This window comes from Bacillus rossius, chromosome 16, assembly GCF_032445375.1.
Source record: "Bacillus rossius redtenbacheri isolate Brsri chromosome 16, Brsri_v3, whole genome shotgun sequence".
NCBI classification, from domain to species: Eukaryota; Metazoa; Arthropoda; class Insecta; order Phasmatodea; family Bacillidae; genus Bacillus; species Bacillus rossius.
In genome coordinates, this window is record NC_086343.1 from 16,839,479 (window position 1) to 16,865,071 (window position 25,593).

The 25,593-nt window shown below is 35.4% G+C and overlaps 1 protein-coding gene across 1 annotated transcript in view; it reads left to right on the plus strand.

Moving 5' to 3' along the window:
• Positions 1–23,988, plus strand: part of LOC134540210 (uncharacterized) — a 175,800-nt gene extending 151,812 nt beyond the window's left edge. The window contains exons 9-10 of the mRNA XM_063382799.1: positions 8,727–8,872; positions 18,857–23,988. Of these exons, the coding sequence (XP_063238869.1) occupies positions 8,727–8,872; positions 18,857–22,492 (3,782 nt within the window). The 3' untranslated portion in view covers positions 22,493–23,988. The remainder of the gene's footprint in view (positions 1–8,726; positions 8,873–18,856) is intronic.
• Positions 23,989–25,593: the final 1,605 nt, after the last annotated feature.

The following is a 25,593-nucleotide window of genomic DNA, read 5'->3' on the forward strand; positions in this document are numbered from 1 at the left end:
TTCTCGGTAAGTACTCACTACTATTTTAAAGCAAATATTTACAATTTGCGCCTTTACTTGCTTTCCCTCGTAAACTGTAATAGTGCTGACTGAAACATAAGACACTTCAATTTCTCGATGCCATTTTTCAGTATTAAGTCTGAGACTGTCCATTTGTATCACATGGAAATAGAAGATATATTTTACATAATGTTATCTATAGTTGGATACTTTTAATTTTAATTGCGTGGAAATATATTTGACAAGGTTTTAGCAGTCTGACTGAGAAAGTGGTAAATTCCGTTGAATAGTAGATTTGTATTATGCTTAATTTGCAAAAATATATGTGTGTGTGTATAAAACACCCAAAATTTCTCTTTAGTATAAAAGAAGTTGGAAGAAAAGTTTTTTAAAAAGTCAAGAAATTGTGTCACTAGTATTTGTAGACACAGCCTGATGTGTTTGGTAGAGCCTCTGTTATTCACATTAACCAATTCAAGGACCTATAATCTGACCCACGACGTCTCACATGGTCAAAAAAGCTTGGTGAAACTGAAGACTACATTTCTTGTTTTCAAAAGAAGTAATGATTGCTTGCCACAGAAATGAGGGTGGACTGGCCTATAAAAATAGGGTGCCGACCAAACCTGTGTACAGGGTTCGTATTGCCCTCAAGTGAAGGTTGCCTTTGGTAAGTCTCCGTTCCCTATTGGGCATGTCTTGTGTGTCGCAGTATAATGTAGTTTATTGCATTCATTGGATCACTTCAATCTGTACAAGTTTAAACAAAGATATTGTGCATGTCAGGATATACAAAAATGTAGTGCTATGTCAAATAAAATAAATTTTTCTTGTCTTTGTACTAGACAAGCTAAGGAAACAAAGAAAGGGCTAGAAAAGATACAGTGAACACTATTATGGAAGGAAAAAATGTGTAAATTTAGTGATGTAAATTTAGTAAGTTTGTGGTACCTGTGATACCATGTTTGCAATACCTCATTCACACGTATTCTGAGATAAGCAAAGATATTTATTAATGCATTTGAAATTTTTCCAACCAAGGTTATCTTAGTGTTGATTTTTTTATGGATCTACTTCTGTCTATTACCAATATCATTTATTTTTTTTGTTGGTATTCCATAATTTCTTTGTATTTAATTTTGTTGACTTTTCATATTTTATTTCCAAGGAATTCTTAAACCAATTTGACTATAATTTTGGTTTTGTCCATTCAAACATGTTTTTAGTTGTATTATGTACTGTAGTGTGCAGAGATGTAGTGAGCAGTAAGGTCATAAACTAATGGCAAAGTAGCTGTGGTTTTGTAATCAAGTATGCCACAGTTGTGGACAAAATCTAGGGTGTTAATGAACAAACTGCTTGAACTTTATAAACACTAACTTGTTATAACATTAACAATTTGAAACAACGTTAAGTGTTATTCGTTGTTTAAATCTCTGTTACTTAGCAATTAGTTGTCAAGTACGTAAATTAACATTATATACCTAACACTTTGGATTTGAACCTCCTGTCAGTTTTTTTCTAGTAGTTATGGGCCCACCCAACAGATAGCATCACATGTCGTGCAAAACATATTTAGGTTTCCATTGTAAGAGTTGCACTTCTGTATTATCCTCCATATTCTATGAGGAGTAGACTTGTAGACTTGAGAGGCTACTGTTTAAAAATGTTTCTTTATGTAAACCACAGCTATGTGAATTTTTTTTAATGCATTGCATTTTTATTTATTGCTGATTTTTTTTTTGGAACTTTTTAGCAAACTACTTTAATTCTTGTAACTATAGTAAAATTTTGGGATGTTTCTGTGTAAATATAGATTACCTACAATTTCCTATTGATTGGGGCTATCTTATAGCTTTGTAAACTGTTTGTAAATATTTTTTATTATAGAAGCTCTTAAGTTTGTTTCATAGCTTAGGTATGAATTTTTCTTGGCCAAGTTTGAATACATTTATTTTTAAGTGTGCAAAATATTTTTTACCTGCAGCAAGATCACTTATTTGCAATATAAATCGGCATGCATTTCTTTTTAAGGCTGGTTTATAAAAGTGGGTACATTATTTTTTTTTCTTAAGCTAAGGGACTGGTTAGTTAATATTTATTTAAGAATTATGTTTTACTTCGTTAAATAAAAAACTGAAGGCAGAAAATAAAACTTTATATTAAGTTAATTGTTGCTGTGAAACTAGATCAGAATTTTTTAAATATTGGCGTATTAAAAAAATAATTTTAGAAAAGGAAATTGTTTACAGTTTCATGTTTTTATTTCCTATCAGTACCATTACTTTATATGCCATGCAGTGTCTTGTTTTTTTTGTGAAACGTACAAATAACTTAAGTTAACCACCACTATCACATCGTTCCACATCCCCTACACTCCGTATTGATCGGAAAGACAGCTGCTGTAGCGGGATCTTGGCGACAGGATTTGCTGAACGCGACGCAAGTTGTATTTTGGAACGAGGCCAGTGACTGTTTGGTTTTTTTATCGTTCCGTTCACTTAGTTTCTCGTATATAAATATTTACAAAAGCATTTTTGGAAGCTCTCACAAATAATAGTGATTTCAGCATAACATTTAAATCGTTAAATTTCTCTAACTTAACACTTTCGATTTTTGCGGAGCGGTACTTTTAGTTTTGTCATCCGCCTGCACTGTGGCGCGCTCAAGCGGCGGGGAATGTTAGTTACAGGAGTTCACGGGTGCCGTGTTTAGACATTAGATTCCTGACGGGTATTGTAGAATATTCTGAAGGCGATCTTTTGTATTGGACTGGTTTTTCTGTGTTTTGATAAAATCAGGTGAGTTTAGGTGCTTCACTTTTCATGGCGATCTACAAGTGGCTTTTTGAGCGAAATTTTTATGTTATATAAATTACGTGAGTAATGTTCGATATGATTAATAACATTTGAATCAAAAGTGCAGCTCATTGTGTGCAAAAATACCGCCAAATTAGTCGCTTTTTCTGAGGTTTGATGAGACATGGGCGTTGTTCTGTTATAGGTTAAACACGAACAGGAAAAGATCTCACCGTGGAATACCGGTAGATGTGTCGTTGGGTGGATAGTTTACTGAAAGTAAATGTTAATTTTTTTTTAATATTTGTGAAACGGGCCACTTTGATTGCTGGGTTGAAATCTGTGAAAGTAGACGATATGGCGTAAATGTTAGCAGCTGCGCACTGAACAGTATTGAAAGTAGAGTTGCGCAAAGCTGCAACTGGAACTTTCACCGTGAAAAGCAACAATATGAACACTGCGTAGGTGGTTTGGCCGTTTATTTCCTAGTGACTAACCCACTTCTTCGCCGTTTTTGTGTTCATTGCCGTTATACGTCGTAAAAGGTAACGTAGTCGACATTAATTAACCAAGTTGTTAATGTATGATGCGGTTTTACATTTTAGAGCTGCTTTGTTTTCCCAGGTCATTGCCTTTTTTTTTTAATTTACAAAAATAGTTTTGTAAGACTTACATTATTTTAAACATTGATATATTTTTTCATCTCAAAGGGGTAATAGTATTGATAATGTTAAATACATATCACTGCATCACTTAATATCATGAGCCTATTGCAATATCTGTATTTGTTTTGCTCAGAAGTTTAAAGGGCCAATAGTGTTCTATTTAAGTATGGATATTTTGGATTAGTAAATTAAGTGCTCTTAGTTAATTACCTCTGTATAAGCACAATTGGATGTTGCCATCACCATGTCAACTATACCTACAAGTAATTGCGTAAAATGCCTTTAATTTTTATGTGAATATGTGCTGCATGTTACATAAAGCACAATGATTATGCACTTGTATAGTAAAGATAAAATTTTGTAGATAAGTGATAATCTAAAACACTATTTAAGTTATTTAATGGAATTTGTCACTTGGTGGGCTTAAATCAATATAAATGTAGGGTTTAAGTTTTGATCCAGCTATAACCTAACCCAACGTGTAGGATAACCTACTTAAAATACTCCCATAATTGTCTTATACTTACTCTAGCTAATTAAAATGTGTATATGCCTCAGTAAAAAAAAAATAAAAAAAACATGCTGCAAAGTTTTGCTTTCCCACCCCTCTTGCTTTCATAGCAATGACAAAGGCCCCACCTACCTGGGCATACGTACAGCGTGTAGAGCTTCAGAATAAACCGTGCAATTTGAAAACAGCTGAAGATATCAGTGTGGTGTCTTGTTTACGAAAAGCATTTTAAGGTCGAATGGGTAGTTCTGTTTCCATATTTTGTTTTTGAATTGTAGTTTTAGGAGAGTGGAAAGTGCTAAAACACGTTTTTTCAGAGTTTTAGATATTTATTGCCTAATTGACCTATACTGATTTTTGAAAGCACACAAGGGCCTTTATCTTCATTTTTTTTGTCATATAAGTTTAAGGTGGGACTAAGATAGAAAAAGATATATACCATTTTTAATATCACCAAGATGAACTCTTATATCATTACCACCCCTACTTTCAGGACAAGCATGGGAATATGGGGGTTTTGGGCGGAGAACATTTTATTCCATATTTTTTGCTTATGTTATTTTCTTATTGTTTTGTGGTATTGTTAAGTAGATTGGGATACCTACTAACATTTCCTTGAAATTGATTTTTATTTTTACCAACACTAAATGCAGTAATCACCATAATTTGATCATATACATCACATTTTTAATGTAATTAAATACTGGTTTTGTGAAATAGTGGGATCAGGTGGAACTGTACTCTAGTTCATGATACCAAAAATAATTTGTTGTGCATTTTTCACACTTTAACAATTAAATCACTGGTATCACCAAATAGTATTTCTATCTACATACATCCTTTAACACACACAGGACCCCCCCCCCCCCCCCCTCCACCTTCCTCATCTGCCTTTCTTATGATAACACACTACATTTAGTTATACACAATCAATTATTGAAATTTTATTCACACCATTACATACACATGACTAAATATATCTTTACTTGTATTTAACTTACTTTCCTCTCCTACAGTGATACCAATACATAAACTACACTGATACCAACTATGAAAAAAAAAATTAAATTTTTCTCATTCACCTACTTGAATGAAGGGGCGGCCCCACCTTAAGCTTTCTCAATTATTGTTATCGCATACCAGAATTTCATAGCTGTCCTATGCACAACGAAAAGACTGCGCACCATTTCAGAGCATTACACTTAGATGTGATACCGCACTGGAAGCACCAGTGAGCGTTGCACTTATCATCCCGCCTCGTTAACAGAGATATGGATATATGGATATCCATAGATATGGACCTAATGGACATTAGTGTGCTTCCATAAACAGTTACTGCACTCTGTTTAGGCTCTTGGGTAATTGTTGACTAGAGCAGCTTCAATTTATCTTACCTCCACTACTGTAATTTTTCATACTCCAGTTTGAATTCGGAAAATGCTTTTTTTTTTTTGCAAAATTGTTTAAGAATATCAATAGTACTCAAAAACCCCATTTGGTAATTGTTCCTAAGTGTGTATCCAGTTTATATCAAAGCACATTAGGATGCATATCTTCAAAATCGAAAATATTTTTATTATTGTATGGTTACAAATCACAAATACATTTAACTGCTGACTTCAATTTTCTACGTTAAAATACAATTTGATGTATTACATATACCAGTTGCTCCCAGGAACAATGTTCCTCGATAGTCTTATATATATTTTCAAAATCTGAATATATTTTGGTAATTCTTCAGCTTTGCATCACCAACACAAATATTCCTTTCTTTAATGTAAAATTTTATTTTAAAATACAACCCTATATGCTATAAATAACAATTACTTGCCAACCTCTTGATTATTTTCTCCAGCAATTAGCTACTTCCAACATTTACCAATAAAATTACCATTTTTGGATTTATATTTACACTGTATAGCTGCTTTCGTCGATGCTTATTGGCCTGTGTGTATAACAAGTTTGCAATGATGCACCATGTAACTGACACAAGAAAATCAAATTTAAAGTGTACATGTTTAAAAGAAGTTGCTGACACTAAAACTTTAAATCATACAACATAAATAAAAATTTATTTTTTGGTAATCATAATAAATTCATACATAGCCTTTATACACGTCATTTGAACCTTAAGAATTTTCCACTTCTAATAAATGAGTTGTTAACTAAAGTAGAAACATAAAAAAGTGGAAGTATTTTGTACTAAAAGATTCCATGACAATATTGATTACATAAAAATAGATATGCTTTTGTTGTTACAACCTCTACATTCTTTTTGCACAATAATAGAAAAATGTGTATTTTGGGATGAGGAACATTAATATAATTACGAACAATATCATCCCATGATCTAGAATGGTGAAGGTCAACTTGTGGGCCGTATGCGGCTCGCTACGTAGTTTCTCACAACCTGCCTAAAGAATCTTGCATCAAAGAAATATTGTAGTATATACTGTCATGTTAGCCATTTTTGTTTGCATAGGTACCTACATGAGTTAGCAGATGCTTTAAGGAAGCACAATACTCTCACAAAAATATATAAAAGTATTACTTATTTGCAATCTGTGTACCTATTGCTTCTCGGTTATTCTTACATTTAAAGTATTTTTGTGAATACTATGCACTTTTTTTAAGAGAATAATGTTTATTTTCTTTACCATTTACCACATACTGTATTTATTATTTACTGTGAGAAATGTAATAATAATAATGTGTCAGGCGTTCAGATTAGTCTAAAAAATAATACCTGGCCCTCAAGGAGTGGAGTTGGCCATCACTGCTTTAGAGTGGTTCAAAACTTGTATCTTAATTTTCACATCAGACACTGTGAATTCCGATGTGGTACTAGAACTACTGCAGTCTTCTGCTTTTTAATGTGCGTAGCATCATCAAAGCTTTAGCTATGAGTGGTCATGTTGAAAGTTTATATTTTTTTTCTGGAAGTGGGGTATGTAATTGTTCCTTTTTAAAATAATTTTTTGAATTTGTGATTAGGCAAAATTGAGTTACTAGCTAAATTTGTAGTGCATGCCAATATTATTTCCAAATGTAGCCAAATGCATGCATGAGTCATGCTAAGAATTATTGCAACTGAATTAGGTAAGTTTTTTTAATTGGTGGGCGATTCTGGGAAGGCTAAGTTCATATCATGGTAGCTAGGTTTATGCAGGTCTAGTTCATAGCTTAAGTGAGGTTAAATGCTGTAAGATTTTTCAAATAAATGTTTTCTTAAAAATTCTTTTTTTTTATTCTCACTATTCTGGAGAACTCTGTGGTATATATGAATGCTTTCATGTCAGGGAAAATGTGCTATAAAGAATTGAAAAAGCCATTAAGTATTGATTTGAAATAATCAAATTTTTATAGCAATTTTGCTCAATTTTGCATTAATTTTTTTAAAAATCACTTTTACACTTAATATTTTCCTAGGCTTCATCGCAATTGAAAGTATAGACCCTAAAACTGTAATTTAGCAAGAATGATTTATCTTGTTGGATAGCAGTCAAGTAGAGATTTCCTGTTAGTTGGACAGCCCATTGCCTGAGCTTTGGCTGGCTATAATTGGCCCACAGGTTGCAGAATGACTGCCATTGTCATATTGGGGACATACTTGGAAAGAGGGGATTGTTTTTGCAAAGTGCACATTCATGCCAACTTATTTAGTGTAATAAGCTTTGCATACGTTCTTTAAATTATTCATGCAATGGGGAATTACGATTTAATAAAATATTTTTGGCCATATACCATTGCAGTTTTGCACTGTTAGTCACTGAGAAAAATTTAAGAATGCAAATTAAGAAATAAAAATTAAAAACATTAACTTGCAGAGAACAAGCCTAAATTGGCAAAGTCGACCAGATAAACCCAAACTGTTTTCCCTAAACAGGTATTCTGGGCAACACAGCGACAGCAGCACAGACAAACATATTCTAACTTAAATATCAGATAACACAAGATTATTTAAGTTTGAATGTGTACCTGTGCTGTTGTTTGGGTTTAGGTGTTCATCTTTATTTTTTTTAAATTTGCATTAGTTGATTTTTCCATGACAAACAGTGCAAAACTGCAATGGTGTATGTCCCAAGAAATTGTATTAAATGATAAACTTTGCCAAAACTTAATTTCAATATTCTAACCATTTGTAGGAAAACATTTTCTCAATAAATACTTGTGTAAAAATTGATTTGAGGTATATTATAAATGTTTGCAAAACAGCGTTCCACAGATAGAGAAAATCGGGACAGGGCAAACACTGCATACCTAAGAACAAATCAGTATCTAATTGTTCATACTATGCAGTCGAACAAGATGTATTTCAATCAAAAATTTCTGTGCCCTTAAGCTTTTAATTGAATTTTTACCAACATTAAACACAAGGCATACAAACAACTGTGTTAATTTGCAGCAAGATAAAATAGTTGTTTTGCTTGATTATGTTAATGAATTGCATATAAGTTTTAGTAAACAAATATATATATATATATATATATATATATATATATTTATTTCCAGACTTGCAGTGTTTGGTTTTATAGTGTCAATTGAAATAACAGTGCAAATTATATTATGGAGGAAATATTTTGTAAGTAAACTATGCATGTTTGTATGTTGGAAATGTTTCAGTAGTAATCTGTATTGTAGTGTTTCTGTTACCTGCCAGATACTGATGAGACAGGAGGGAATGACAAGACCGGGAAAGTTTGGGGAGAACTCTGGTTGTGTTCAACTGTGATGTGGAATTGTTTCTTTCAGTTGCTAACGTGAGCCGAGAAGCTGCGGAAGTCGACAATGCTGGAGAGAGCGGGGAAGATTCGGAGGACGAGTGGAATTACTTTGCTGTAGAGCCGAAGAAGAAGCCCACTTCAGAAACAATCTCGCTTTCGCAAGAAAAAACTACCGTAAGTTGTTCATTGTTGCATAGATCACGGCTGTCTTACAGTGAGAGGCCAGAGTGGATATTTTTAAAACATTGTTGCCATTCATACCATACAATAAAGACATTATAGAAGTCTAAAGTCAAACACAGAATATTATGGAAGTAATGCTCTGAGCACTCTTTGACATGTCTATGGTTACAGCTTTACGTTTCTTGTTTGCCTTTCTTTCAGTAACTCGGTAGCAAGCATTAAAGTAACCTTTCATATCAGAATTCTCTGCTCGCTATCAATATTTTAACTAGTAGTCAGTTTTTTACATCAATCATAAAGTGGCAGTTTTCATTATTTCGTAACTGTTTTGTTTTTAAAATTTTAAGGTTGTTTCATGTGTGTATCATTCAGTGCCTCAACATAGCATTTGCACTTTAAAGTTTAGCAGAATATAGGCTAAAACATATGAAGGTGACAGTTGGTCGGGAAATTGGGAAAATGTGGAATTACCCAGGAATATTATGCTTCAGGAAATATACGGGAAATACCCAGGAATTTATTCACCCCTCGGAAGATTTGTTCCATGTCCATGCTCAAATTGTCTTAAAAATTAATAAAGTCGTTGACAATGTATGCATGCAAATTATATCAATATGTAAAAGGGAAAATATATTTAATAACCGTGGCATACCTGCCAACCCTCCCGCTTTAGGCGGGAGACTCCCGATTTTATAACCTTTCTCCCGCCCTCCCGATTTGTCATTCAAATCTCCCGCTTTTTGGTTCTGTTTCTCTTGAAGTTTTTAATGCCGTAAATTTATAGTATTAATATGTTTGTACCATTAATCCGTGCAATCGTTTAGTAACTACGGTTCGTACCATAACGTGTGGTTATTTTAATAGCCTCAATGCCCACAATTGTCGGCTAAAACTCTTAGTTAAGCGTAGAAAGAAACGTAGTTATTTACGATAATTATGGGAGCTGTTTTGGTACACGTTCGTCATTGGTGTTTGTTAGCACACCAGAAAAAGGTTTCATTTGTTTTCGAAGATGGCGTGTGCTGTCAACATTGAAAACTGTGTTTTCGGTGGTGGTGGTTTGAAATAAAGACGGACTGAATTAATGAGTTTATGATACCACTGTTTACATTCGTGCCCAAATTCGCTTAAGCCGGCTATGTGTGAATTGTTAGTTTGTGCCCGAACAAATTCGCCTTTGTTTGCGTCTGTGCTGTGTGCTCACAGAGGAAGTGTAGTTAGCATTATAGTCTTTGAATTTATTCAACTGTGTATTCATAAAAATATTATTTTGTGAAGCAGTTGCGTGATTGAGTATTTTTGTTTAGTTGTAGGTCTACTCCACAATAGGGATTTAATAGAAATGGCGCTAAGTAAGCCTACAGTGAAGTATCTTGCTGTGTACAAGAAGACATTCAGTGACGAATTTCCGTGCATTTTGCAATCGAGGAAAGGTGAACATGCTGCATTTTGTAAAGTGGTATATTTCTATAAAATATTGATAATGACATAGGACTTATTTAGGCATAGTAAATATCAAGAAACTTAAAGATGTTGATTGAAAATTGGGGAAAAAAATTTAACAATCTAGAATTAACGCATGTTAAAGATGAGTAAATTTTAAATTTGTTTTTATATGGTGTGCACGTACTATGCCCTCTTTTTGTGGCCCTGCCTACCCTATATTTTGTAAATGGGAAAATCTTTCTCTTTTGAACTCTCCACAGTAGGCACGTGCAGACAATTCTTAAAAATAACTAGCCCAATAAAAATATTACAATTTCAACCAGCTGTTTTTTATAATTTTTACTTAGAAATATGCTTAAAAGCACTATTTTGCGTCTTCAAAACAAAATTTTCCCGGGGGAGAGCCTTATTGGGGGAACAAGTATTTACTCCACTAAAAATACCTCCCTCTTTTGGACTGGCCAAAGTTGGCAGGTATGCCATGGATTGCGAATGAAATATTTATTTTTAAGATAAAAGACATCAGGTGAGAGTCAGCATCAGCAGACGAAAGCGTGATCAGCAATCCCGACACTATATTTACTTTGGTGATGCTCAGACAAACGCTTTTAGAAGCTGACACCAGAGCGCAGTGAATTAAGATTGTCTAGTGTGCGTAATCCAAATTTTCTCAAGACAAACCACGTTTAGTATTTTTATTGTTGGATGATTTATGGTTTCTGTTAATTAAATTTTTACATGGTATATATTTTTTTTAGCTAATGTTGGTTTTAAATAACAAATTTTTGTATAAGGGACCTTCCTAGCAAAAATGTTCAGCGTGCTGGGGCTGAAGCTAGTGGTTGGGCGAAGCAAAATTTCTGAGCTTTTTTTTTGGGGGGGGGGGGGGGGGAGGCAAGAGGTAGGTTTGGGTTGCTGTGTTATCTGCGAATGTCACGGTAAGGCCTACCACTACATACACCAACAGGATAAAATTCACCTTTGCTTGCTTTTTTTCGTAAGTGTTTATAAACTTGAAAAATAGGAAAAGTTTTGCGCTCAATACTATATCCATGAATTGCAAACAACTTTAATTTGTTTTTAAAAGTGTTTTTTAATTCACATACTACATAATTAAGAGATTAACATTCGTTTTATAAAAAGTAAAAAAAAAAAATCAACGCATAGCTTGTGATTTTAAAACGTCGAAGGGTAATTACTAAAATTTATTACCTCTCAAAAATTCTGCAATATTTTTACTTTCGAAATAATATTTAATTGATGAATGGTTTTTAATGTCCAGTCTCACATTAAAAAAAAATCTTCCGGACTGCGATGAAAAATCACGTGTTACTAATAGATTGTTTTCTATAACTGGGAATAAAAGATGAAAAAAATTAAATATTTTTACTGGGGAGACATGAAAAAAATCAAATTTTTAAAATTGCAATAACTAAACTACAAGGCAAATTTTTAACCTACATCCTGAAGTGATTACTTTTGGGCACTCATTACAAGTTTACCATTTGATTTATTAATATAGATGTTTTTAAAACGACTTTAATGATGCACAATATGATTAATATTTGAACATAAAGGAACTGGGATCCTGTTCCGAGCTAGTTATAGATACCTTTGATGTGCTTTATTAATTTTTTATATGTTGCAAAAGCGAACTACAGGTGGATTCAGACGTCCTGCTTATTAGGTCATTTTGAAGTCCACCTGAGTTCACATATGATCGAAGGAGTACAGGTGGTATGGAAGAACTCAGTGTGCACTGACTGTTGTTTTTGAGGTAACAGTTCATGTATAGATGGAATTAATTATAAGCCTAAGTAAGTTATTTAGTGCAGTTATCAGGCTGTCAAAGGAGGTTCAAAAGATGGCTGCATTGATGTTGGATGAGAACTACTTTTTTGTCTGCAAAAGTTATCTCCAGTGACACCCCTGAATGAACTACTGCTTATTCGATTATCTATACAAATTATCAAAACAATTTTGGTTTCATCACTGTCACTAGCTGGTCTTGTTATCGTACGAAAAATTGTAGGTTTTGTGTATTTATTTATGGCATTCAGCTCAGTGTTAAAACGTTGGTCATACATCTGTCAAAAATATTATAATTTTATTTATAATAGAGAATAAGCAAGGTAGTGGATAGTTTAACATCCAAAACTGGATAAAAAAAAAATTTTGTTCACAGAAATTCTGATTTTTTTAAAATTAATTTAATCAAGATTATTTTAAAAACCTGCTAAAATTGAAAAAAATATTTTTTAAAAGGTTAAATAGTGCTTTATGAGATCACACATACCCTTTTAGGAATATTAGAACTAAACATTTCAAATGTATGTTTCACTTGTGATGAAATATAATTTACCTACAGTTACATGCCTATTATAAATAATCCACTACAATTTATGATTTTTTTTTAATGCTGTTCATAACTACACTACACACGAGAAAATATCAACAGACTTAAAACTAAGGAATGCTGCGTAATATTGTTAATGTGTGTACAACACTGACAGAAATTTAAATAACTAAGTCTTAAATTTTTACTCATTAGGTATTTCATATGTTCAAATTAATGTCAATTATGCTTTCATGTCAATTAAGACACATTAGTTAGCAAAAAGGAAGGGTGCATGTATTCAGTTTCAACCACAGACCCTCCAGATCACAGAAAGACTAAACAAATGAACGACATTCATAGCAAGGGTATCGTTTTCGTTGCCGTTATCTTCCTCCCCACGTATGCGCACACAACCTGCCTCCCCTCCGCCCGCGGTTCCCCTACTGCGCTCCCCGAGTGGTGGGCTCCAGGTAATGTTGTCATGTTCCAAAAAATATAGTGTTCACTAACTTTCGATGCTACTAGGGAGGCCCCTTAAGGGTAAACTATCATATCAGTAGTTGGAAACTTTTCATCTAATATAACAATATCATCGTTTCTGCAATGTGCATTTGTACGGAAAGTTATGTGATTCAGCATTTTATGACTGAAGTGTTTACGCGGGTAGGCTTAGAAGTAAACTAAAATTTAATTATTTAACATCATAACATAAATCGTTACCGCCCTACATTACAATCGTATAACTTTTGGAAGTAAGACGGACATGTCAAGTGTATAAAAAATAACTAGATGTTATGCAACTTAACCTCAATGTTTTTTTTTACTGCAGAGGATATTCATTTTTATGTTGTTATGCGTTAAGTTAATATTGTTTCTGTTTGTCATATTATCTTAGTTATTGATATGTTAATATCAGTTTATATTCATTGTTTGTGAATTTTTTCAACTGAGACTGGTACCTATTAAAAATTGACCAAATCAGGTCATACAGGAAAGTCTTACTTTCAGGACCAGTGGTTGAATGAACTTGATTTTAATGTTTGGTTACATGAAGTCCAGGGTGACAAATATTCAGCCTCGTGTTCTCTTTGTTGCAAAGTGTTTTCATTGTTATCGATGGGGCAGACTGCAGTTGCGAGCCATACGAGAGGAGCAAAAAACACAAACCTATGCAAGAGCAGTCGGCAATCTTCAAAAGTACAAACATTTTTCTGCCCAGCCACAAGTGCTTTGCACGCAACAGAGGGTATATTTTGTATGACTCGGGCCTTCCAGCTCAAATTCAGCTCCTGTTACAGCAGTGACAAGTGCTGGATGCATGCTAGTGCCTGTCAAGAGAAATGACAAATGTTAGAAGTAAATGTTAGAAGTAAAACATGCTGGTATTCTTAAGTATTTGCTAAATGATGACATAGCAAAAGCGGAAGTGCTATAGGCAATGCAATGTGTGATGACTCGCAGATCCACGCGAAGTGCTTCTACAGATGTTAATCTCTTTGTTTGAATGTTTCCTGACATTCAGATAGCAGCGAAAATGAATCTGTAGAAAGACAAAATGGCATACGCTATTGTCTAGCAATTTTACAAAACTCTACCTACAGATTATGAAAAAATTTTGATTGAGTTTGTCAGACTGGCCTCCATGGCATTTCTCCATAGTACATTGATTCTGTGGTTCAAACCATCATGGAAAGATTTTTGAAGCCCGGGTCTGTGAAAATGTCAATGTTGAAGAAAATGAACTACTTTCATTCAAGAACATTGGCATAGAATTCAGTACAAGTGAAGCTATAAAAAAAATGCAAAGGGCTTGAAGAGATTGAAATTTTGATGTTTTGCAATGATTGCAAAAAAAAACTAGAAAAATTTGATAAAAATATTACACTCTCCACTGAAATTTAAGCTTGCAAAAGCATTGTCGTGTTTATTCCAGCAATAGCAGGAGATTATGTCATTGCAAGTTAACAACTCCAAGACCTACTCAATATTCTAGTTGGCAATGGCTGAATGGCACAACTGCTGATAGAGCAGTTCAGCAGTAAAAAAAACCTTTTGCTCCAAGAGGGATAACAAAATGCATTTAGCACATTTGTTAGGTCAAGAGATTGTGTGGATCACTTTTGGAAAAATTTGTTGTGCAATAATGACGGTGAAATTGGAGTATTCTGGAAAGTGCTTAAAACAGTTCTCGTTATGTCGCACGGTAATGCCAGTGTTAAGAGAGTGTTTTCTATAAATCTTCTTAATTATCGTCTCTTGGGGAGGAAAAACAAAACCTGAATTATATGATAGAATCTTCCAGGATTACCATGAATTACCTATTTATACGATTAAAGTAATTCCTCCAAAGTGTACTCCTTTCGTTCAACCTTGTGATGTCTTATCTTTATGGACAAGTAAAAATTATATAATTAAAAATGCTGCTTATTTAATCAAACAGACTCAAGAAATACATTCTTGAGAAGGTTGTATTAAAATACAATCAATAGTTCACATCAATTGTGATCATAAATTTTTGATAAAATGGTTAGATATGCTTAGTATGCTGCTAAACTTACAGAAGACACAGAAATATTCATCACTGTGAATGAAGTTTGTTTTCCAACTGATCATCTGAAAGAAATTGCTCTTGTAAGCATTAGTCGTTTATTTGTTCTAGATGCCAAAACATTTATTGGTTCCCGTGTTTCTATGATATCATTCAGGTATTTTATGTAATAAAAATACATGTAAAATTTAATAACAGAACAATGTTAGCTGTTTAGTTCCTGTAATTACCATTTGTAACTAATATTAATCTACTTATTAATTTTTTGTATTGTAATTAAAATGGCATGTAACAATGTATTCAACAGGTTACATTTGTTGTTTTTTTTTTTTTTAATGAAAGAGTTTATTATATTATAAAATTAACACACAGTGACGACAGCTGATATTCGAACCCTGAACGACTTAGCCAAGAATGCTGCAGACTAAGCTGCTCAGCAGCTGCAGATGAAGTGATGCTTATTATTGCATAAGCTGAGCTCATATGTTTGAAGGCTTTTTTCTCAAAATTTGCTGGCTTTGCACTTTCTCATTTCACAACTGAACCTATATACCAAGTCTCGTCCCAAAGTGAATATTATCCAGGTCGTGCCCTCCCCTTGTTAGAAAAAAAAAAACAGTAATAAAGATTCAAAAAAAAGCCCAGAAAAAAATTATGAAAATATAATGTAGGCAGAAAAGTTATAAAAAAAGGAAGTTCTAAAGTAGTATAAAACTTAAAATTTTAAATACAATTTCTTATTGTTTTGTGTGTTTTTGATCACTTTTAATAAGGCCTGTGCAAATATTCAAATCTTTGAATACTAACTTTTTGAAATATTGAATATTCAGTTACCTATTTATGGATATTATTTTGTGAGGTCATATATTGCCCACTGTTGAGGTTGTTATTTGTATAATTTAAATACCCAGTTTAGATAGAAACAGACTGCCACCATATTACACAGTAGCCACTTGCTTGCTGTATTTATCACATTGTGGCTCAAAAATCAAATAAACAAACATAATAAGTCTGGATTCCCGAGGAAATAAATAGAAAATGGGTTAAATATTGCTGAACTAAGATTAAATTTACGTAGTTGCCATAATAATCAAAATAGGTTAATAACTATGGTTTTAAAAGTAATAAACTTATAATGGTCACTATGTTTGAATTAAGTTATTATTGAATAAATTTTTGGGAAATGGTTGTGATTTTGTGGTTCTCCTTTTGCTATATTTTGTGGTTTAGGAAAGATTTCTGGGTCAATATGTAGAGTAACAGCTTCTGTAAAAAAAAAAAATAAGGCAAATGATAACTGAAGTGAAATATTGTTATCTGCATAAAATCACTTTAATAGAATTTTAATATGTTAGCAAAGAGTTGAAAAACAGGTTCGGAAGGATAGCCCAATTATAAATACAGTTTTATTACCTAATAATTACACTTTGTTCAGTTATAACAATGTGTTTATTAATTAATCACTCTTTCATTAAGTCCATGATTTACTCTTCCCATTGTTGGAGCTCGGCTCAACAGCGGCTTTCTCTACTGCTTTTCCTAGCATGTACCTCTGTCTGGACACACTGCCTCACACTACTTACCCGTCCGTCACACATACCGTATTTACTCGCATATAGTTCGCCATCGCAGATAGGTCGCACCCATAATTTGAGGTCTTGAATTTGGTATTTAAGATTCCCCCCATATAGGTCGCACCGGTAATTCATTACTGCGCCATGCACGGAGAAAGGTCATTGTACTCCATCAGCTGCTGTTACGGCGCGCCTGCTCGCTCTTTGTTCACTGAGCTGCGCATGCGCAGTATAACTCACTCAACGCTCCGCCCAGACTCGTGACCTTGCATCAGCAGCCAGCCAATAGATGCGAGCTTAGCGGAAAAAAATATAAGCTCCACCTCCCGAGTACCAGTTATGTCCAGTTCTAATACCAGTTATGTCCAGTTCTAATACCAGTTTTGTCCAGTTCTAATACCAGTTTATTGGTATACGCACCAGTTTTCTCGCTGCCGTAACATGTTCAAGTTTACGTCCATCTTGATGTTTTGATACCAATAATTAAATAATGACGATCCCCAGAAATAAATTGTTAGTTTAAAAAATATGCGTCAACTGTACAATACTTCCGAAATTATAAAATACGTATAAAACAGTTAACAAGACTCCGCTCATTTTATCTTGGAAGTTTGTCTTGTACCAGTATTTCGGCTAAGTTGTGACATAAATACAGTATCAGAAATTAACAATCAGCCACGTTCATACATTCGTGAGTTTACGTTTTTCCCTCGTGCATTTTAGATTGTCTCCTGCTATAATTACTTGGACTTTTACACGCCTAAGCTTAAATTATTACATGTTTAGAAATAAAAACCAACTTTTCATGTTATAAAATATATATATTTTGTGATTTAAAATGTTCATTGCCGACTATAAACGTTAAGTTTTTCACGATGTTTTTAGTGTTTTTAGGCCTACTCGCTAATCTTATCTACTCTTAAAGTACCCACGGTATTTTCTGGTTGTTTATGGTTGTTACGTGACGTAAATAGCGGGATGGATTCGATTTTTGTCGTAATTTGCTTGAAAGTATTGTATTGGACTAAATGGGAACTAAACGGGACCTGAAGAATATAGTGCAAATAACGGGAAAACGTAAATAACAGTAACGTAAATAAGGGGTTTCGCTGTATGTGTACATTGTAAATAAATTTGCTTATACCTATATAAACTTCTTTTTCGCATTTTAAAACAAAATATTGCAAAATTTAAAAAAAAAAATTTCTTCACATATAGGTCACACTTCATTTTTTTCCCATCAAATCTGGTAAAATTGCCGCGACCTATATGCGAGTAAATACGGTACAACACCCGGATGCTTTCGGTGCCCGATGCACCTGTCGCTCGTCATCCACTGTTGCTCACAAAGGGGTCACTCGCCCTTGTCTCTTCACTGTCCTCTCAGCCCAGTCTCCGTTTATATACTTGCTAAGTCCTACCGTGGAAAGGTCTTGTAACCCTCCAGTGTGTCGTGACATCAGAATCTCGAAGCTTCGAGAACTGTCCTAGTTGTGCCGCTTCATGCAGACGTGGCTCCGGGAATGTACCGAACCCTCGAGACAGAGAGGCGCCGCTCCGAATCTGATTACCTCAGAAGGATGGGCGCTTCTTGTCCTGGAGATGGAGCTTCCCCTGGACCACCGGCTGCACTGGTCTGCCTCGTTGCCTCGCCTCTAGTACCCCTCGTAAAAATACTATCATTGCAGCTGACATAACTTATCTAATCTTGCACTTAATTTATTATTTGCCTAATTTCCCAGATGCTGTACTCTGCATATTTACCATTTCCTTTGCCTATGTATTCATGCAATGTGTGAGGAAAAAAAAATTTAATGGGATCACAATTTTAATCCTCTCTTAAACTTGGTATTTGTATTAGATAATTTGGTATTTGTATTCAATTGAAACTATAAAATTTACATTCACGTTGGCATACTTATAATAAATGTGCATATTAAAATTATATTGGCTCCCTAGACAGAGAGACCAATTATTTTAATGATAACAGTGTGTTTGTGTTTGAATTTATTTAACTTTTCAGAGTACATGCTATGCTCCTGGCAGATAGTGTGCTGTGGTTGTTCCAGGATTGCGACATCTCTGAAGTGGAGAGACAAAAAATTTTGGATATGGAGTCCAGGTTGAACCCGAATGCAGCAGAATTTGTTCCCTCGCCTACACACGCTGTTCCACTTTTGGAAGAGTGTCTGTTGGCATGTTCTCCGAGGAAAGATGAGAAACGAGAAATAGCAGCAGTGCCAACTGAACAGGAGTTTGATAAAGAAGCAAGAAAATGCCCTGGTCAAGAAATTGAACTCCTCGAAAATCACGTTGATTTACTTGAAGGTGCTGTCGTAAAACCTAGGTTTGGTGACGATGTAAGTTCCAATTTAAGTGATCTGAAACCTGTAGATTTGCAGACCCCAGATTTCTACAGCAATTCTGTGCAGACTAAAAATCCATTTGGAGATGAATTGATTAGTGGAGTTAATGAAAAGGAATCTCCTGTTCAGAGTGATGTCTCCAAGGCCTTCAGATTTGATTCTGAAAATGAGCTACTCAAGAACTCTGAACCTGTGTCTTTTGAACTGAAGAAAGAGATTTGCCCTGAAATGGAACCTGAACCAGAGAGGGTCTGTTTGGACACAATGGTGGATGACATTGCACAAAATGGTCTCTCTCCTACCACTTCTCCAGACGTGTCTGAAACTTCTCATGGCGATGAGAAAATTGAATACGAACCATTCATTGCAATTTGCCCACCAAAGCCAGAAGATTTGACTGGTGGTTTAGATTATATCCCAGAACAAATGTTGGAGTCCTACGTTGCACAAATAAATGCAGAGATTAAAGAATCGGCAGAAGCAGTTCTCTCATCGTGTACTACTTTGCCAGACACAACAGGTTTAGATGAAACTGGAGGTTCGCTCAGTCCTTTGGAAACTGATGCAGTTGAGACAAAGCCTGACAGCACTTCTGATAAACATTTGTTTGAATGTGATCCTGATATAGTACCAGTCCTTGTAGATAGTACTACTTTGTCTGAAAGTGCTACAGACAGTAGCCCTGTTAATGACTTGGAGACTAGTAGTCCCTTGAACAAGCTTATTGAAGATCCCAGTCCACTTTCTGAGCATAGTGAATCTTACAAACTGTTGCAGGAACCATCAGATGTTGGCCACCTTGAAAAAACAGAATCCCAGCATCCTATGCAAGAGCACAACGATTCAATGACTGCGTCACACAAATTTTTTGGAGATGATGCTCCCTTCCATGGGTTTACTGAAAGTGAAATTCTGCAAGAACACATGGACAATGTCTCCTTGTTGCAGAAAAATGCTGAAAACAAAATTCTTTCAAATAATTTTGGTAATGTTGGTCGTTTGCAAGACCAGTCTGAAGTGGAAATTGTTTTCCATGGCAGAGTGGAAGGTGGGATTCAGTCACACGACCGCATTGAAGATTCTCTACTGTCGCACGACCGCATTGAAGATTCTGTTCTGTCGCATGACCGCATTGAAGATTCTGTACTGTCGCACGACCGCATTGAAGATTCTCTACTGTCGCACGACCGCATTGAAGATTCTCTGCTGTCGCACGACCGCATTGAAGATTCTCTGCTGTCGCACGGCCACATTGAAGATTCTCTGCTGTCGCACGGCCACATTGAAGATGCTCTCCAGGCACACGGCCGCATTGAAGATGCTCTCCAGTCTCACGACCGCATTGAAGATGCTCTCCAGTCTCACGACCGCATTGAAGATGCTCTCCAGTCTCACGACCGCATTGAAGATGCTCTCCAGTCTCACGACCGCATTGAAGATGCTCTCCAGTCTCACGACCGCATTGAAGATGCTCTCCAGTCTCACGACCGCATTGAAGATGCTCTCCAGTCGCACGACCGCATTGAAGATGCCCCCCAGTCGCACGACCGCATTGAAGATGCTTTCCATCAGCAAAATCTCACTGAGCTGATTAGTTCTACTCAAGGAAAACTTGATGATCTGGCAGATTTTGACTTTGATAAGGCCTTGCGTTGTGAAGTTAATGATACTTTAGATATTGTTTCGTCTACATCTCCATTTGATCAAGACTTTCTGCAGAAAACTAAAAGTGAAGCCTTAACTAATCCATCTCTGGTTGAGTCATCTGCAACAGATTTCCACATCAAAGATGTTTCCAGTTCTCCATTTGATTTATCTGTAAAACAATCAGAACTATCAGTTGATAGCACAGTGACTAACAAACCAGAACCAGAAGTTCTGGGAGCGTCCACAAAAGTTCAAGATTCAGCTAGTGCTCCAGAATTGATTTTGGGAGAAAGCGAAAGTTCAAAATTTGCTGCAGAATCTTTGGAAAAAGAATTGAAAGATGACAAAGATGTAAATTCAGTACATGTTTCAAAGGGTGAGTTTGAACCATCTTCTCAGACTTCAGTAGTAGTCGAACCAGAAACTACAGTTTTGCCTAAATTTGAAACTGAAGTTACAACTGAAACTGTTGAGAATCTGATAGCATCTCCAAATAAGGAAAGTGATGAAATATCACTTATACCGGAGCCCAGAGTTGATGAATCTGCTGATAAAACATCAGTGTCTGATGTTGCATCTGCTGCAGCAGTTGTTACTGCAGCTGCTGTAACAGCTGGGGCAGTGCTGGCAACAAAGACTGACACAAAGGGACCTACACCTGTCAAGGCACCAGCGACCTCGAAAACCAAGAAGACTTTAACAGATAAAACAAAGTCTCCTGTGACTCAGAAATCACTTACTTCCCAGAAGACTGTTGCTGCAAGTCCAAGAGTAGCATCGAACACAGCAGCGAGCAAATCTCCTTTGAAACCATCTCTCTCTCCAACAAAGACAACTACAGCAGTAAAAAAGACTGCCACACCTACTAGACCAAAGTCTGCTGTGGCTACTGTCACCGTTACTTCTTCCAATCTCACATCCACAACCACATTATCACCATCTAAGACTAGACCTTTGTCGGCAAGACCGTCTCCTGGGTCAGTCAAGTCTTCTCCACCCCTCAAACCTTCCGCACCGATCCCGAAAGCTCGGCCTTTGTCTGCTGTTACCAAAGCGTCGGCGGCAGAAAAGAAACCTGCACCAATGACTAATGGTATCGCAGCCAAGGTCCCTGTTAAAGAGCATGTGATTATCAAGCGAACCACTGCTTCTGCGAAGACACTGAGGCCGGCACCATCGACTGCGACGGCCCCTAGGCAGTCCATCAGCAGGTCTACCACTGCAAAGACCACCACCTCCTCCACCACCACCACCACCACATCCACCGGAATGGTAGCAAAGCCAAAGACCTCGGCAACAAGCGTGGCAGGTGTTACAAAACCTCCAGCACGGGCCCCTGTCTCCACTGTAACACAGAAGCAGGTGAAGGAAACTGCTAACAAACAGATCTCTTCGGCACGGCCGAGTTCTACCATTTCTGCCGGCCGCACGTCTTCGACCACCACCACTTCTCGCAGGATGACTGCAGGCGGTACGAGAACGACCACTACCACCATGACCACCACGTCTCCAAAATCGAATCTAGGAAGCAAGGTAACCACGAAAAAGACGACCATTACGTCTCGCACCACGGCACCGGCAAAGTCGAAATCGCAACCAATTGAGAACAACGAAGAAATTACGACCACAATGATATCGACTGAAATGAAGGTTGATCCAATCGAAACTACCAAATCCACTTTGTTAGAATGATAAAACTCGAGACTGAATGTGCATGTTTCATACTATGGCAACAGTTGCTTGGCTGCTATGTGTACCGCAAAAGTTTAAAATTTGACTTCAGTTCTCCTGAATTATTTCCTTGTAAATATGTTACTTTTTCATAGCCTAATTTGTGGGTGCTATTTATGAGCTAAGGTTGCAGCTTCTCATTCTGACTGAACTGTTAAAATATTTGTCCAAAGACCTCACTTACGTAATGGTAATGCTTTAAAAAAAACCTGCCGTTTGCTAAGTGATAAGGAAAGTTTGTGGTCTTGTAGCTTTTTAGTGTTCACATCGTATGTTTGCTTTTGATGAATGTTAGCATGCATTGACATGGTTCTGCACTGTGTGTATAGTTTACAAGTATTGTGCAAGCCTTCTTTTAATATCTTATAAGTGCTTTACATGTTATCACGTTTGTTGGTGCAGTTGGTGTATGCTGAGGAAAGTCTAGACTGTCTCGTAGTTATATCTTGAAACTGTCAAATGCCATGTTACTAGGGCATTTCACAATTTTGCATAAGATATAATTACATAAATTGTGACATTTAAGCCCTAATTAAAGTTCTAAAAGTTAACTGCTTGTGATGTAATGTGTTATGTATGTAATGTATGTACGCTTGGTGGTGATGCAGAAATATGTATAAATGTTTAAAGCTTGTTTTATAGTACTCTGAATAGCCATTATTTATTAAGTGACTAAAGTTGTGTTTGTGCTAATAAAAAAAGATGGCCTTTGTTGGCCTAGGTTGAGATATTTGGGTTGTCATCTGTGTGTCTTAACATTCATAGCAACATTCAATTTTAGGTACATAGTTGTATGTTTGAAAGTTATCTAATGGATTACTATTACTCAAATGTTTACTTAATAAGTGTATGATATATTTATTCCCAGGTGTGGAGTGTTTTTGCATTCAAAGTTACTATGTATGTATGTAATTCTTTGCAGGCACACTGTTAAAACATACAGCATCGCACCAAAAGTTGTGTTAACAATAATTTGCTAATGGGATTTTATTTGTTGGAAGTTTAGTATAGGCCTAACAGCCAAGTCGAATAAGTCAGTATTTTGTAAACACTTTTTGAATGTACGTCAAAGTTGCCCCCACATTTTTGTATAATTTAAGCTGAATTGTGATGGTGAAAAGTGTTGCATTGTTTTGCTGAAATTGTGAGAATGTACAGTGATATCTTTAATTTTAAAGTGGAAATTTGAATTTTTAAGACATTGAAGCGCTTGGCATGTTTGTCATACATTATATCAAGAACTCTATAATGCACAACAATTATTGGGTGCCAAGTGCCTTATATTATGGATTAGAAGTAAAGCATTTATAGCTATCTTTAATTTATATTTTAATTTTTACATATTAGTTATGGAGAGACTACTTATTTGTGACTTGTATTTAAAGATATCTTGTGTACAGCATACTTTTTATGGCTTTCTTGTATCCAAAAATAAAAAAAAAAACTTTTTTACGAAACTAATTTAGTTTTTCTTGATAAGGAACCTAGTCCTGCAGTAGTTTTCCATTAGTGTATTAACACTCATGAAACAGTTTAAGGAATTATAACTGTTAACTAGAGAATATATTCAATGGTGGATTGTGATTAATCCAGAATAATCCATATAACACTGAATTCGAGGTTCATACACAGTAGGTATTAAAACTACAATCCTGAATTTAATCTATATAAAAATTACATTATTTAGGTAGAATTAGTGTTAGACCTTTTGGTGCCTTATTTGTTGAATAATACACTGTCCTAATAAATAAATAGTTGATAAAAAATTTACACTAAAATCTCTTGTTTTGAAAATTAAAAAAAAAATCCAATTCAACTAAAAATATTGACAGAGCCAGATATTTCAGCTATCAGTATAGAGAATACAGTAAAACCTCTTTATAACAAAATTGAAGGGATTAAATTTTGGCATGGTTGTTATAAAGAAGTTCTTTATAAAGGGGTCATTTTTTTTTATCCAAAATCTCGAAAAAGTTTGTTTTTTGACAAATTTAATAAGGTATCGATAATAGGAATTTTGAAATACAGTAAACGATCCAAGACAAACACAATAGCCTACATACTGTACACATCAATCATAAAAAATAATAACATGGCACAATTGCAAGAGAATAACTTACAATTAGGCCCTAGCAAATAATATCAACATTTCACAATAAAAACAGAAAATTAATTGATTTGATTAATAAGGACAATCGGCACTGACCCATTAATATGTAATTCTTTACAGGTTACTGTACAATGCAGGAAATATACATCTACTTTTCTGAAAAGTAGTCCCGAATTGAAGTTTGCTTACAGCTGCTGATTTTCATTTCTTGTACAACTGCACACTCTACCTGGCGTAGTGATTTCAAGCTTGACTGATTGTTCGAACAATCTGACGTCAAAAGGAATCTTTTGAGTACGTCAAGAGCAGAATACACATCTTTTCTTGATGGTCTGGTCACTTCAGCTTCAATCTCTTCACCTTCTTCATCTTGTTCATTATCCTTGCATGTTGGTTGAGTTTCATCTGTGGAAGATGAGCTTGTGATGACTGCACTGTCAACCTCAACAAAATCTTCAAATGTAGCACCTGCTGCATTGTTGGTAACATGCTTCCACTCATCCTCATCAACATGTTCAAGTGTTTCATCATCTATTTCGTTAGGGCTAACTTGAAAGCCTGCTCTCTGGAAGCATTTGGCAATGGAAGTTGCTTCAATGCTGCTCCATGCCATACATATGCGTTGCATTGCCTGTAGTATGTTCCACTTCATGTTTTCTGTATCTTGACATTCCATTTTTCTGATGAGATACTGCACAAGTTGGCGACGGAAAATCCTCTTTACCTGCGATATCACACCTTGATCCATTGGCTGGAGCTTGCTAGTGGTGTTTGGTGGGAAATAAACCACTTTTACATTTCTCAGTTGTATTCCTTCCACTCTGTGTGCAGAGCAGTTGTCAAGAAACATTAATATTTTCCTGTTCTTACAACCCATTCGTGCATCTACGCTTCCAAGCCACTCACAAAATATAGATGAAGTCATCCATGATTTATTGTTGAATTTGTAAGG